Here is a 15,733-nt window from a genome sequence, read left to right on the forward strand (position 1 = left end):
TTGTAGGTAAAATATCTAAACACGCTGAAAATCTACGCTTGAAAGATTCGGAGATACAAACACTTCACTATAATAATTGCCACCACATTTTCCTCTTTCGCTATATTTATTTTTAAAAGCCATTCATCACTGATGCCTGCTCACAAATCCAATGCACTGTCAAAATTTTAAGTTTGTGGCTCAAGTGCTTGACCTGTGTATTGATAAATCATACTGTGACGATTTCGTCTTGTATATATACAAATAACGCAGTTCTTACGGCTTAAAGTTTAGAAAGAGCAACCCTAAATTTTGTACTAAACCTCTAAGATTGTATCATATCTTCACCGTGTAGCAACGAATTTACAGACACTAACCCTAAACAAATTCTTACCAACAATAAGAAAATTCAACCGATTTTCTTTGTAAAAGTTGTGTAAGATATAAACTTGGATTTAGAGCTCTTTCTCAGATGCAACGATGTATTATTATTATTATTATTATTATTATTATTATTATTATTATTATTATTATTATTATTATTATTATTATTATTATTATTATGGACAAGTTAAATTGCTACATGAATTGTTACAGTTATTAATTATTTCTGTAAAATATTAATAATTATCTACATTTCACCTCTCTTACTTTCAGATCAATATTTTGCTCGTGTAGATGACAATGAAGCTACATTAAGAAGTGTACCCATGACTATTACCAGCAGCAAATTCTGTGTTACATTTACTTACTACATAACACCCAACACTTCCAACTCGTTAACTGTTTACCTGGAACTAAATAATCAAACCCAAATTCAAATTTTCAAAGGAACTGCTTCTAATTCTAGCGTGAGTATTGTAATTAATTAGTATTAACAAACATACAGTTGTTTTCGCTCTACATATAATGAATATCTTCTCTGGGATTTCACCTCCTCCGACACTTTCGCGTCATCTAATCCCACTCTTTCTTCATCTCGAGAAGGAGCTATTGCAGCCCGCAGAGAATGCAAGAAAAGAAGAAAATATAAAGATCTGCTCGATAGATACACGTTCGTGCTCGTAGCCATTGAATCGAGCGGCATTTGGGGCCTTGAAGTGCCCAATTTCATCAAAGAAGTAGGCCAACGTAATGCACACCTTACTGCTGACAAGCGGGCTACTACTTTTCTGATACAACGTAACAACATAGCAGTTCAGCGAGGGAATGTGGCTCCCATTTTAGGTACATTATCTCCTGGGAAATAATTAGAAGAAGTTTTGCTTTTATAACTAACTGTTCAGAGTTTGCTGTTTATCTTTCCGTAAAAAAAAGTTTAAAAAAAAAGTAATACAAGGCATTATGTATCCTGCAAAACAAACGTATGAAAACATATTGAAGTAATATCTTCTGCTCAACTAGAATAGTCGATTTTAGGAAGAATTACACAAGTAAACAACTTGGAAAATTTAAATAATATTTATATCATCCATAAAACACGTATTAAGAGTTAATAAATATTCTAACAACTGATAAGATGAAACGAACCAGAACATTTGCCATTTATTTAAATAGTGACAATAAGAACATTTTAGAAACATAAGTCAATATCTAATATGAACATTTGTTCGTTCATATTAGATATTGACTTATGTTATTATTTAGTTTTCCAAAATATTTTCCTAAATAATATGTTACTGAAGACGTCTATAACACGACAGATAACTGTGTATATTAAAGCACTTCAATACCTCAATTCATATATATATACCGGGTAATTCAATAAGAACGTACCAGGCGTATATCGCAGCTAATACTGCACGTACAGCCTTCAAACAAAAAATTGCATTACCAAATCGTATGTGTAGAATGCAATAAAAATAGTAGCAAGACCAGTGGCGTCTCGTGAAAACCTCCAATGGGGGGCAACTTGAAAAGTTGCAATGGTAAGTGGTATAAATGTTGGAATCGTTCGAAAGGATATTAAATGTAAGGTAACTTTTAGAGGACAAACTTTGTCATATCCTTTCTCATTTAGTCACTAGAGGCATTGTTGCAGACTTGTATCTGACTACCCGTAGCAGACCTTTATCTCAGCTAATAATGCACATTTAACCGTCAAACAAACAATTAAAGTACCAAATCGTATGTGTAGAATGCAATAAAAGTAGTAGCGACACAAGTGGCGTGTCGCGAATATCTCCAACGGGGGTCATCTGCAAAAATTTGGCATGGAATGAGGGGTGGTTGTGCCTCCATTGAAACAAGCGCACAATGGGAGAAACATCGAGAGGAAACACCCTCGCACCATCTGTCTTTCACCTACTGATGCGACCGTGTTGCTGCCAACGAGGATGAAATATGCCAATGTTCTTCCTCTAGACGTTTCTTCCAATGTGCGCTTGTTTCAATGAAGGCACAACCAACCTTTGTTTCCATGTGAAATTTTGCAGATAACCCCGTTGGAGATATTCACGATACGCCACTGGTCTCGCTACTATTTTCATTGCATTCTACACATACGATTTTGTAATCCAATTTTTTTGTTTGAAGGCTCTACATGCAGTATTAGCTGCGATATAGGCCTCTTATTGAATCACCCGGTATATATATATATATATATATATATATATATATATATATATATATATGTGTGTGTGTGTGTGTGTGTGTGTGTGTGTGTGTGTGTGATTTCAGGTATCGAAGGACTTTAATTAGGTTATTTTCTTGCATTATATTGATTCTTTGTGCATCATGCGACAGAAGACATAAATTTAGCAATATTGTCTTAAGATGTGTGATGAATTGAACATATGATCCCGAGAAAATATTGATAATTCATGAATTTTCTATTAAATATTTTATAACAAGGTAGTCTTTTTCTAAACTCCAAGCTAAATAGGCCTATATCAAATTCTTTCCCAAGCAGACAGAACATATCGTCTAGTGTAGTGCTCTCAACGGGTTGGGTCGGGTCGGGTTGAAGACCGACCCGACCCGACCCGTGACCCGAATTGACTGGCCCGACCCGACCCGACTGACCCGAACCGTGATCCAACCTGATTGATCTGACCCGACAACCCGACCCGACAACCCGACCCGAGCTGACCCGACCCGATCCGAGTCGGGTCGGGTCGGGTCACGGGTCGGGTCGGGTCAACCCGATCCGTTTGAGAGCACTATTTTCACGACACTTGGTGAACGCCAAAATGCACTCCCATTGGGAATTAAATCCGGACCACGTATACCAAAGTCTTACACATTCAGGAGCGCCGGAGCCGAGGGGAAAAGGGGCAGTTGCCCCTCCTGAAATATTCAGAGGGGGCAAGATACCCTTTTTGCCCCCTCACTTTCAGACTGTAAAAACATCACACAACACTGATTATATGAACTAAATTTTGCTTTTTATAGTAATGTGAAAAAAATTATCTATTCCAGATTCATCTTTCTCTTTGAAACAAGAGACCGGATGCTTTTTCTGCCCCCATGTTAGACAGAAAGAGTTAGGAAAAAGAATTGAAAATTCTCTTTATTTCCATTGGTGTACATTCTCGAAACACTGTAAATTCTTTTAAATTTTTTGTTTAAGTAATCGTAAGTCTGCAATATGGAACGAGTCGTCGAGCGAGATTTTCAAGTTAGAAAAATATAACAGTTTAAATGAGTAACAGGACATTTAGGAACTAAATACATTTTCCATAAAGTTAAATTAATGTTCTTACAAACAACATGCAGAGTGCAGTAAGATTTATAGTGAGGAGGAAAAATGTATAAGGTAGGATTAATAATTCAGAGCATATGAAAAATGCTAACTCTATTGTCGTTCTGTTCGTTTAATCCTTTCACTACCATTTTTTTTTCGGAGTGAAAAACATTAATATATGGCTATTTTAAGTTGTTTTCAAACGTATAAATATATATAAAAAACAGTTTCCACCGTTTCGTTTTTCGATGTGGGAAGGGTGGGACATTATGTATCCCTCTGATATTTTTACGTGGGACCTTTATGTCCCAGTGGTATTGACATGAATAATCATCTTGTATTTTCAATTATGAAATGTATATTGTCAGAAAAACAATTGGGTCGTATTTATGATTACAAATATTTTACATTTCGGAATCCTTTTCCAAATTACAGTACATGCAACCACTGCTTTATCACTAGTACATTGTTCCTCACTTTCATCTGTTCCATTATCACTTTCATTGTTCACGTTCACTTCCATTACTGTCTATTAGATAATATTAATAAGAATTCTGTGAACCATTAGCGGGCTTCTCTTTACCAGAGGAATCGATTCATAGCAATAAAATGTGGTAAATTACAGGGTTTCTCTGAGAATGTATCGTGGGACACATATATCCCAGTGGTAGTGAAAGGGTTCTGATATGAGTGCAGAAACAGAACCTCTATTTCAGCTCTCCTTTCAGACCAAGTTTGTAAACAAGAATAAGAAAGACAATCACTGCTTATAATAACTAGTACTGTTAGATATTTAGCTCGCAGTGGTCAAGCAATCAGTGGACATTTGCATAGTACGGGTAATTTGATGTCACTCCTGGATGAAAGAAAAATGGATGTGCCTGTTCTCAACCAATGGATTAATCGACAGGATAACTGGCTTAGTGCTGATTGAAAGAATTTTAAAGATTATGGGACATGCAATATAGAGAGACTTGGTAGCGGAAGTTAAAGAGTCTCCATTTTATGCAACCATAGCCGACTCCACGACTGATATTTCAAAGAAAGAACAGTTGTATCTGTGTGCGCTGTATTGACTCTGATTCATGAAACCCAACAAAATATTTATGGAAATGATCAGCCCACATGGCACAAAATCGGAAACAGAATTCACTATCCAAGATATTCTAGCGAAACCTAACCTGAATGCAGAAAATATACGCAAACAGTGTCATGATGGTGCAGCTATCATGTCAGGACGAGTGAGTGGTGTGCAGAAGATAACTTCGACTCAACATCTGAAAGCTGTATACATTCATTACAGTAATCATCCATTAGATCTTCCATCGCAAGAAGTAGCACGAAAATGCGAACCTTTGTGTGACGTGCGGGCCATAGTGAAAGACGTTTGAAACATCAACCTGGATTCTGCAAAACGATAGACAATATACGCACGCCGACATTGTTCTTGAACCCTGAAAAACTATTAACAAAAGCAATCCTAAATATTTATTGCCTGCTTGTCCTACTCGCTAGTGTGTTAGGCGAAAATCTCTAATCAGATTTCAATCTACTAAAAACGAATTCAAATCACGTTCGAAAAGAATGAGTAATACAAGTGGTCCAAACGATGATCAAAAAGTAATTCTAAAAGGACATTTGAAAAGAATGAACAATTTCGGAATGATATTTTTCTGATAGTCAGTATACGTGCTTTTGTACCTTACGGACAACTGGCGAAAGTGCTTCAAAATTCTGAAGCTTCTGCTTCTGGAGCTAAAAGAGCAGTAACACTCTGAGAAACCTACGAACGGACAGTGAATTTGAAAACATCTATAAGGAAGCAAAGGAAAATGCAGACATACTACACTTAAAATTGCCCACTTCATCAAGATCAAAGAGAACACCAATTAGGTTGGAAGAGATTGATAATCCTTCTATAGCAGCTACCCTAGAACCTGTATCAGATCTTCGAAAAATGTACTTCGAAATCATTGACTCTTTGTTGAATGAAGTGCAGTGTCGTTTCAATCAGCCAGGCCTCAAACAACTCATAAAACTCTAGAAGATACTTTCTGGAGGAGCTATATGTGCTGATGGGCCTCTCTCAAGAGAATATTTGAAGCAGGAATTGGAAGTTCACTTGTTGGATTTTAACCTGGATAGATTATGAGCTCAGCTCAAGCTGCTTCCACCCACTTTGATGACGACTGAGTCGCTGATGACCATCAGAATATTAAAAACTATTAGTGCTGAAATCCCAACTGGTCGCAGTCTTCTCGACCAAGTTATTCGTCTAGGGACTTTCGTTCTCACTATGCCAGCTTCTTGAGTATTTGCGAAAGATCATTCAGCTATTTGCGAACAGGGGCGTCATTTAGGGGAGGCAGGGAGGGGCATTTGCCCCCCCTGAGTGAGATTTATATAAATTTTATCAATAGAATAGTAGTAAGTCAGTGAAAAACGCGAAATTTTACATATATAAAGGGGTCTTGCCCCCCCTCCCCAAGCCAAATCTGAAATGATGTTACTGTTTGCGTAGTCTAAAGACATATTTGAGGACGTCCATGACGCAGGAAAGATTGGCTCATCTGCTGTTGTTGCATATGTCTAGCGACCAGATTTAAACACCATTGCAGGAGAATTCATATCAAAGACAAGCGAAAGAAAAGATACTATTGGTCAATTTTGAAAATAAATAAATGTAGAATTACGTAAGTGAAAATATTATGCGTATTATAACCAATTATTTAAATTACAAAATAGCACTTAAAATTCACTATAAACTTGAATTATTTCTTATTAATTGTGTCGTACTTTATTAGTGTCAAGTGAAGTGAATATAATGAGATTAGGAAGAGAGGTGAATGTAATAACAAACTGGATATACTGAAGTAAGTGTAGTAAAAAATACAAATAACTCTGGATAATTAGTGTAATTGAATTTTCTATATAAATTTTATGAAATCCTTAGTGAAAATTCCGTGTTTCCATTTCTGGTACGAAGTCAAGTAGGTAGAAAAAAATAGTTTTCCTTATTTTTTTTACTTAATCATGTAGCCTGTTTTATAACGTACAAGTTACTTTCTACTACAAGGTGTTACAAAGTTTGTAGTTCTAAATAGCAATTTCTAATATTACAGTGTACTGCAACACCAGAACTGGATTTGTAAAAATATAATTTTAATTTCCTCATTTCCAAGTGATTTAAGTAGCTTTAAGATTCTTTAATAATGTCCGTGTGACCATGTCCAATACAGTTAAAAATATGTACCAGTATATAAAATAGTAAAATTTGTACTTACAAACAGTCATTGTGAGCAGTACAAATTTTACAATTTTATATGTTTTTAATTCTGATTTCAGTGGTTGAAAATTTCTTCACCAGACCAAAATCCAGCACAAAACTGACACGGGATTAATTAATCTAAAGATGTAAACTGAGATGCCTCTAATAGATGGAAATTTCACTCTCACGAAACTGATTACAGCTTCACTATATTATTATTATTATTATTATTATTATTATTATTATTATTATTATTATTATTATTATTATTATTATTATTATTATTATTAACCAATCAAATCAAATTATTGTTACGTTACAAACATATATTCGTATTATCTTACCTATGTTACATTCCAATGTCTATTTTCTAGACAGCAGTTTGCCCCCCCCCCGAGCTGAAAAATACTTCCGACGCTACTGTACACGTTAACCACTAGCTAGATAAAGCGGGGGATTTGTATATGCATCTCAATGAATATTTGGCACTTTTGAAGTTTGGTTATTTCTTTTTATAACTGATACCAATGTTCGACGTGGGAGAATTTTCTTGCTTTAGTTCTATGTGACGAAATTTTTCTTCAAGGTCAGTGTTCTCACCTGCTCGGACGGCAGGGGGTCTTCTCGGAAGGCAGTAGCAAGAGTCTGTTGGCAGAGACAAAAGGAAATCGTTTAACTACAATGATAAGGGTTGAGGAAACAAAAGAACACCTGTGATTTTTTCCAACCCTTCAACTTTCATTCCAAAATAGGTTCTTATGATTCCGGGACCCGTGCCACTTTGATTTTTCTTTCTCGATAATTAAAACGTATTTTACAGTATATATAGTTACACGTAAGAAGATACATAATATGAATTTTGTAATTTAAAATTTAAAAAATACAGTATAATATTTAATTATAAAGTACTAATTTTATTTCATCACTTTCAGCCCAACAAATTAAATTCAAACAATTCGCTCCCTGGGTCTTGGTCATCACTACTGCGTCTTATTCTTTGTCTTGCAGTCAAGTCTTGGTCCTGCATTTCGTAGTCTTGGTGGACTTTCATGCTATACAAGAGCCAAGAATGCTCGCCTCATCGGTACAAATGAACACCAAATGTGATTTTGATTATGGTCTTTCATACTATACGGAAAGCAAGAAAATACGCGCATCGCTACTTGGTGATCACCAAAACAAGGCTAAGAGCAAGATTTCTATGCAATTCGTCTTTGTTCTTGTATCGATGGATGTCCTTGGGCTTGGTGAAATAAAATGAAATATTCAGATAAGGTCCCTCGATTCTGCACCGAGGCTATGGGATATGGTGACCATGAGAAATGAATGAAACGGTGGAATGAAGAAAGTGGGAGGAAACAGAACCCCGAGAAAACCCCCTACACGGCGTTTCTCCACCACAAAGCCCAGTTAGCACAAGCTGGGATCGAACCATGGACACCATGCACCAGAGATGAATTCTCTACCACTGAGCCACCGCAGCCCTGCTTGGGCTTGGTCGTCCATATCCAATTTTTCTTTTGGCCTTGCTTGAACCACTTCTAGTTTTGTTCTAAATCCAGACTCCATATTGGCGTAGATATTAATATTACAGTCGATTGGTAAAATCAATCTTCCATATTTAAAAATTTAAGTGCACACAAGTACAAAAATAAGCATTTACCATAAAAACACTAGCTACAAGTGTTCAAAATAGATTTATGGTTTCTATAAAATCAATTGAAAATTGCTATTTTTAATTAGGCAGCTAGTGAAAAACAGCAGCTTTCGACTCCAGCCGAGTTTAAGCTCAACCTAAACTCAGTTGACCAAAGTGAACTGACCCGACTGACCCGACCCGAGCTGACCCGGATGACCCGACCCGATAACCAGACTCGAGTGACCCGACCCGATAACCTGACCCGAGCTGACCCGATTCTTTGTCTTGCTATCAGCACTTCACGTTCAACATACTACTCTCTATGCTCACACAACAAGTCTGGACGCCGTCATATTTGACATTAATTTCATCAAATATAATCTACCTCATATTTTCCCGGGTCCGCGGTGGCTCAGTGGTAGAGCGTTTACCGCTGGTGCTTGGGGTCCCGGCTTCGATTCCAGCCCCCGCCAAGTGAACTTCGTGGTAGACGAACACCATATGCGCGGGTTTCCTCGGAGTTCTTCCGTTTCCTCCGACTTTCTTCATTCCAACATTTTATTCATTACTCATCATCACCGTCCCCTTTAGCCTAACTGGCACAAACGTGGGACGTAAAGCTCAAAGATTTCATTTCATTTTCTCATATTTTCCTATTTTACCACATGTTCTTCACTCATCAATTACATTGGACTATCATGATTTCTTTCATCAGTCTCGAGTCGCACCAAACAGAAGATGTAATCACGATTTCTCGTTACTACGCAATTTTCCCAATGTGGTTATGACGTCATTGCACTTCATATCATTATGAAACCTGATTTTGAATGATATCCCTAATTATTTTTCTTTAATTATAAGTATTTATTTATTTCCACCATTGGTATGGTATGTTGCACTGTATTATTTATTGTTTTGTTTCTCAAGATTACTTTTTACATATTTTTCATTGTTTTCCTCAATTTCTTCTTCTATTAGTATTCCACTTAGACAATCTGTTGTATCTGTAGTAATATCACAAAGTGTACTGTAACCTTTGCCAAAGAGAGGCCGTAAACCTCTAATTTACGTAGTTAGATAATTTTTATATAAAACAAACTATGATGAAATAACCGAAAGGCTGATTAAGGCAACTGCACAAACCTAATCGACGTACCTTAAAAATAAAGAATATGATTCCCGTCTTAGGTAATTCGAGAATAAATGAAAGTTTTCAATCATCTTTGCGTTCCGAGAGAAAAGAAGAAACTTTTTGCAGCCTGCTAAATGTAGTTCAGAAGATAGTGCTGAGACTACGGAATTTCCATGCAACCGAGTGTAAGTGTGTCCCTCGTTTCGTTAGTTAATGCTATGTATTCGGTTGTTTACATTTGATCGTTCTACGAAATGAATCCTGACGGTTTGACTATCGAGGAGGCACTTGCTTTGATAATTATTGAAGATCATGTTGAGTCAAGGGATTTAGGTGGTGAATCTGATATTTCATAATCTGATGCTGAGGCTGAAATTATAGAAGTAGCAAATGAAGTAGGCAATCGGAATCAACATGTACAAGGAAGGTCGTGACAATACATTCAACGTGTTACACAGTCTTGTACTCATAATATTTTCAGCATGCTAACGGTTCAACAGCAAATATTGTTGCGTTTTCTCTATTCATCAATAATGAAATTATCAATATCATTGTGACATTCTCTAACCAAAGAAGTCGACATAAAGGAGAAGTTTGGAATTAAACTCATCCAGATGATACACGTCACATATGGGCAGATACCGACACAGTGGAAGTTCGTGCGTTACTGATGCTGATTGGACGATACCGTGAATTACGTGAAACTATTCATGATCTATGGAGTACAGACAAAGGATCAACACACAATGAAGTTTAAAAATATGTATGAAGCGCCATTATTCGGTAGAGTTCATGAAGAACTGGTAAAATTCTGAAGCAAATGCCCATCAAAAGTATACATGTCTAACAATCTAGTGAAATATTGCATAGAAGTTTGTATGCTTTGTGATGCTATAATATTCTACTGCTGTAACCTGCAATATATTTAAGCTGAACTGGCAATCTACCTAAAGTGAATCAAGGAAACCGTGTTCAGAAACAACTGCAACTTTTTCGAACTATTCTGGTCGCCATGTAACTATACATAACTTCTTCATGATAACTTTGGCAGAGAAACTTGTAGAATGGAATGTGACTCAGGTGGGGTCCATGCAAAACAATCGCAAATATCGTCCTAAGTGTCTAGTCAATGTGAAACAGAGAGCGATTTATTTATCCGATATTTTGTTCACCAAAAACTTGACATTTGGTCTCATACGTACAAAAAAAAATGTCATCCTCCCCTCAAGCTTGCACATGAACACTGCATTGTTGACGAAGGTTACGACTTCAAGCAAGCCATAATATTGGATTACCATAGAGTAATGAGCACCGTTGACATTCTAGATAAGCTTATTGAGGAATGTACTTGCCGTAAGGGGACAAGACGGTGGCCATAGTCTTTATTTCTCAAGTTTGTGATATTGCTGCTTATGAAGATTTTGTCATTTGGAAAGACATTAACAGATATATAGACTTGAAGTTGCTGAAAAATAAACTGAAGTATTTTCTGGAGAAACTTGGCAGATAATTGATTGAACCTCTGTTAGAACACCGTTCTTCACATACTAAAATAAACCAAGAAGCTACGACAATTTCACAATTCAGGCTGTAAAACTTACAGGAAGGGGCATAAGAATAGCAAAGTATTAAATCTACTATAAGGACGAAAGACTCCCATCGAAACGTGATAGGTGTGGTTTACGCCCTAGATCAACAAATAACACCAAGTATTCTCATAAGGGCAGCAAATGCAAAAAAGTTTAATGTAGAGGTCATACCAGAGGAATTTTTGTGTCTGGTTTGCCAGACAGGAGAGCAGCAAAACTGAAGATAGTTACAATGCATTTCTATCCTTATTCTTATAAAATGTTATTATTCTTTTTTGTAATATTTTCCACTTGAGTTTTGTGCTAATTGATATATGTGTTATATTGTGGAAAATGTTTTGCCTTTCTAATAAATGTTCATTGCCTGTATCATATCAATAATTTATTTTTTTACCAGTTTTCTGGCCTTAACACTATAAATAGTAATGATATCAACATGGCCCCATCTTAGGCGTTGAAGTAATATTTTGTTATTAGTAATGACAAGCTTAACAAATTCCACACAAAACTCAGGAATCTGAAAAATATAAAATGTTAGGATAGTCGTACAGGTTGAAGAATTAAAACAAGAGCCTAGATCAATCAAAAATATGTTGCAAGAAAGTATATAAAGTCTAACGATAAGGGTAGGCAAGGAATATTAGATTATCAATCTTTGAATTTATATCAATCATTGTACAGGATGCAAAGCATTACAGTTTAAATACAGAATAGTACCTCGAACATTTAACACGAATGCACCACAGAACGAAGAGCAAGGGTTCACGGTGCATGTGACTTCAGTTTATGTGATTAATGATTTCGTAGAATGACACAAACCAAAGAAGTATATAAAAGGAAGGAAATGACTCATTGTTTTGGTCAGCCTTTCAGCTGTTGTGCAACTGCGATGCCTGAAATACAATATGTATATATTGCCTTAACCAATGTCGTAGCAATCCGAAATGTGTGCCCGAGTAAGGAAAGATTCCCACCCGATGAGAAAAGAGTTGAAGGCAATTTAGACAACCCATGATATTTCTGTGAACTTAGGAGATACACAAGAAAAAATTCGTACCCTACGAGAATAATGGATTTGTTCTCTTCTTCTCAGTCAACAAAAGAAAGTTTTCCTATGAACAATCAGCTGGACAAGAAAAGAGAGGGAATAGGGTGTTTTCTGCTACTCAGGCATAAAAAGTTTATCAGTTTAGTTTTGTTTTAATAGAAAATTGTCGTATAATAGAAGACAGAAAAAATAAATCTTAACTTGTGTTTGCAATATCTCAAAATTTCACTAGTATACTAGAAAGAAAAAGAAAAAGCTTTCATTCTATCGGCTCTGTGACAATGGAAATAAGAAAACTATCAAGAAAAAGATGAAATGAAAATCTTTGAATTTAACGCCCGATGATTATGCCCCTTAGGGTAAGAGAGAAGATAATTAAAGAAAGTGAATAATGATGGAAGAATTAGTGAAATGAAAGAGTGGGATGAAACGGGAGTGGCCCGAGAATAGGTATAATTTTGCCCACCACAATCTTACTTACAATCGAACCAGGGCCTCCAAGTACCAAAAGTAAACGCTCTACCACTGAGTCGCATCCCCCTAAATAGCAGAAAAACTAGAGTAAATATCCTCTGTTGCAAGGACTGCAAGAGCAGTAACATTGGTGTGTAGGAAGCTATACAGATGATTATTCCTGAATTTAAAAAAATGGATTTGGGAACTTTAAAAAGATAAGGAAGTAGTAGAGCAATATGTGAGTGTACGAAAACACTGAAAAGAAATAACAAAGTTAGTTGCATGCGGTACAATAGGAAGCCAAACATTTGGTTTAAAGAAGAAAAACTGTTATGTGAGAACATCATAAACTTCAAAAGAAAGTTGTAGTACATTGAGATGGATTTTTTTATAAAGAAAAAGCGTAGAAAAGAATTCCGGTCAAATTTCCACAAAACGGTTAAATGTAAAATGGAGATACAGTACATGAAATTTTAAAAGTACACAAGAAGAAGTCGAGCTGGAAAATTTAGGAGAAGTGTAGATGTAATGCAATATTATGATTTTTTTTAAAATAAGAAAATAACAAAGCAAGGGACAATTAAAGAGGAGAGGGTACAGTTTTACTCTTGGTGAGGTGTGACTCAAATGTCTGTCTCATTGATGAAAATATATGTAAAATTGACTTAAGGCTATGTTAATATATACGGAACATTATATCTTCTTATATAAGTAGAAGATTAGTTGTTTCTTCTGTAGCAGAGAATTCACTCTTGAATTGGTACTCTAGGTGATGGCTACCGTGTGCTATTTTAAGTGTATTTAATGTGACTCAATAACGACATAAAATAACTCTGTATTAGATAACGCAGGATGTAATTCTGCATTATATGAAAGAAGAATACACTCTATTACTCGCCATTGATGTTTAGTGATATATCTGTAATGTTTTTATGTGTCTCATTGTAATTCTAATAAACAAACTAAGTATCTTCCGTGTTTGATGTGTTCGTAAGTATACGATGTATATGCATTGTTTTCATTTGAATTACTCCATATACGAGTAAATTGTAATTATTCATACCATCTCGAATACGTATTCGTGTTGATTTTTTTCATATTTTTTAAACTACAGAATCAGATAACTTAATTGCATTGGAAAGGCCGCATCGCTTTTCAGTAATAGTCGTTAGTAGAATCTTTTATTATAGATCCTAGAATTATTAGTCTTTCAAACACCAACTCAAAATTTCTGACACCCAGAACATTTTCGTATTCACAATCAGATCTTTGTATATAGTAACACTGTTCACTATTTACATACTAGCATATATTACCCGTTTTGCTGGGTTGAAATAAATAATTTAAGTGCACACTGATATTGCTCATTGATCATTTTCATGCATGTCACCCCTCCTCATCCCTCAAATGTCGGGGTTAAAAATGGCCTTAAACAGCATCAGAGGTGTCACTAGTCATCTCGACGACAGCAAGATCTATAGATTCAACACTAATATCGGTCATTTTTGATCACTTATATGTACATATCTATATATATATATATATCCCCCATGTTGCAGGCCGTTGCATCGGAAGTGTCACCGTTCATCTCAGTGACCCTACAAGATGTGGATTCAGCACTAATATCGGTCATTTTCTATTGTTTTTAAATATCTCTTCCTCCCCTCTCCTAAGTTGCGGGTTTGAATTTGGATTTGTGCTATTCGTCCATTAACATGAGACTATTTTAATATTACATATGGTGAACTAATAATTGATATAAATGCAAGGAAAGATCTTGTACTGATATTAGTTAAAAAGACAGATTTAATTCGTACACTGAAATGCCTGAACTATGTTAACAAAACTTAATGTGCAAAATGTTTTGCGATAATACTTTTTGTGTATCGTTCAGTGAAAATCATATTAGTGCAAATTATGTACTAAAAACAATAAATGTACACTTACTCTTTAATACAATATTATTGAATCCTGAGAACATTGGTGTTTATGCAGTGCAGTATTTAACCAATGAGAAAACTCTCCTTGAATTATTTGAATTGTTTGAAAAAGAACATAGTGAAATCTCAAGTATAAACCTTATACGAGAAACGAATGTATTGTTAACGAACAAGGAATTTGTTAGACAAATCATTCCCTTTTCCTTTCAACGTAAACGTGAAATTTCACCATGCGTAAACCGGTATATATTGAGATACAGGGTTTCAAGTTTTCAGATAAAAGATTTATCACTCGTGAATTTTGTTTAACTAAGTGTCATGATACAGTAAATTTGCATTGTTTAATAAAATCACCAGTAGAATGCAATTTACTTCCGTTAGATTGTCAAAAACAAATTGATTGGCTAACATTAAACTTGCATGGACTAACTTGGAATAATGAATGCAGCGATACTTTATCGCAAATACGTTACCTTGTATATCAACTTTGTAAACAAGGTGCAACTTCTTGTTGTAAAGGTGAAGAAAAATCAGTGTGGACCAAAAAGATTTTTGCATTAGATAATGTTATTGATTTGGAAAGTAAACATTCTCCATCAATAAATACATTCCATGCGAACCTATTTAATGTTTTGTGTTTGTTTCATCCTATTACAAGTAATAATCATAACGCTTAGAAAAAATAGGATGTACATTTCGCAATGCACAACAATTATGCTTTTGGTGAAAACGTGAACGATCACCAGCATTTACTAATGCATTTCCAAAGCTGTAACACTATTTTGCTTTTGGCTTTCTTTGTATATTCTTGTAAATAAAAAACAAGATTTAAAATTGGAAATAAAAATTTTATTAATCTAATCTACCTGTTGTTTTTCTTTTTATTATATTTGATACATGGTTAAATGCAACTATCATTTTGTTTAAGATCATATTTATTGAATATATTTAAACATGCTTCAAAACTTTTTTTGCGTACATTACAATGAAGAAAGTA

At 35.3% G+C, this 15,733-nt stretch overlaps 1 protein-coding gene across 2 annotated transcripts in view; it reads left to right on the forward strand.

Annotated features, from left to right (window-relative positions):
- The window catches only part of LOC145673395 (uncharacterized), a 476,309-nt gene that overhangs the window by 269,185 nt on the left and 191,391 nt on the right, over positions 1-15,733 (forward strand). For both annotated transcript variants that reach the window (XM_081743054.1, XM_081743055.1), the window contains exon 11: positions 637-830. In XM_081743054.1, coding sequence (XP_081599180.1) covers positions 637-830 — 194 coding nt within the window. The remainder of the gene's footprint in view (positions 1-636; positions 831-15,733) is intronic.

Source organism: Thermobia domestica, chromosome 16, assembly GCF_964235325.1.
Source record: "Thermobia domestica chromosome 16, izTheDome1.hap1.1, whole genome shotgun sequence".
Taxonomy (NCBI): domain Eukaryota; kingdom Metazoa; phylum Arthropoda; class Insecta; order Zygentoma; family Lepismatidae; genus Thermobia; species Thermobia domestica.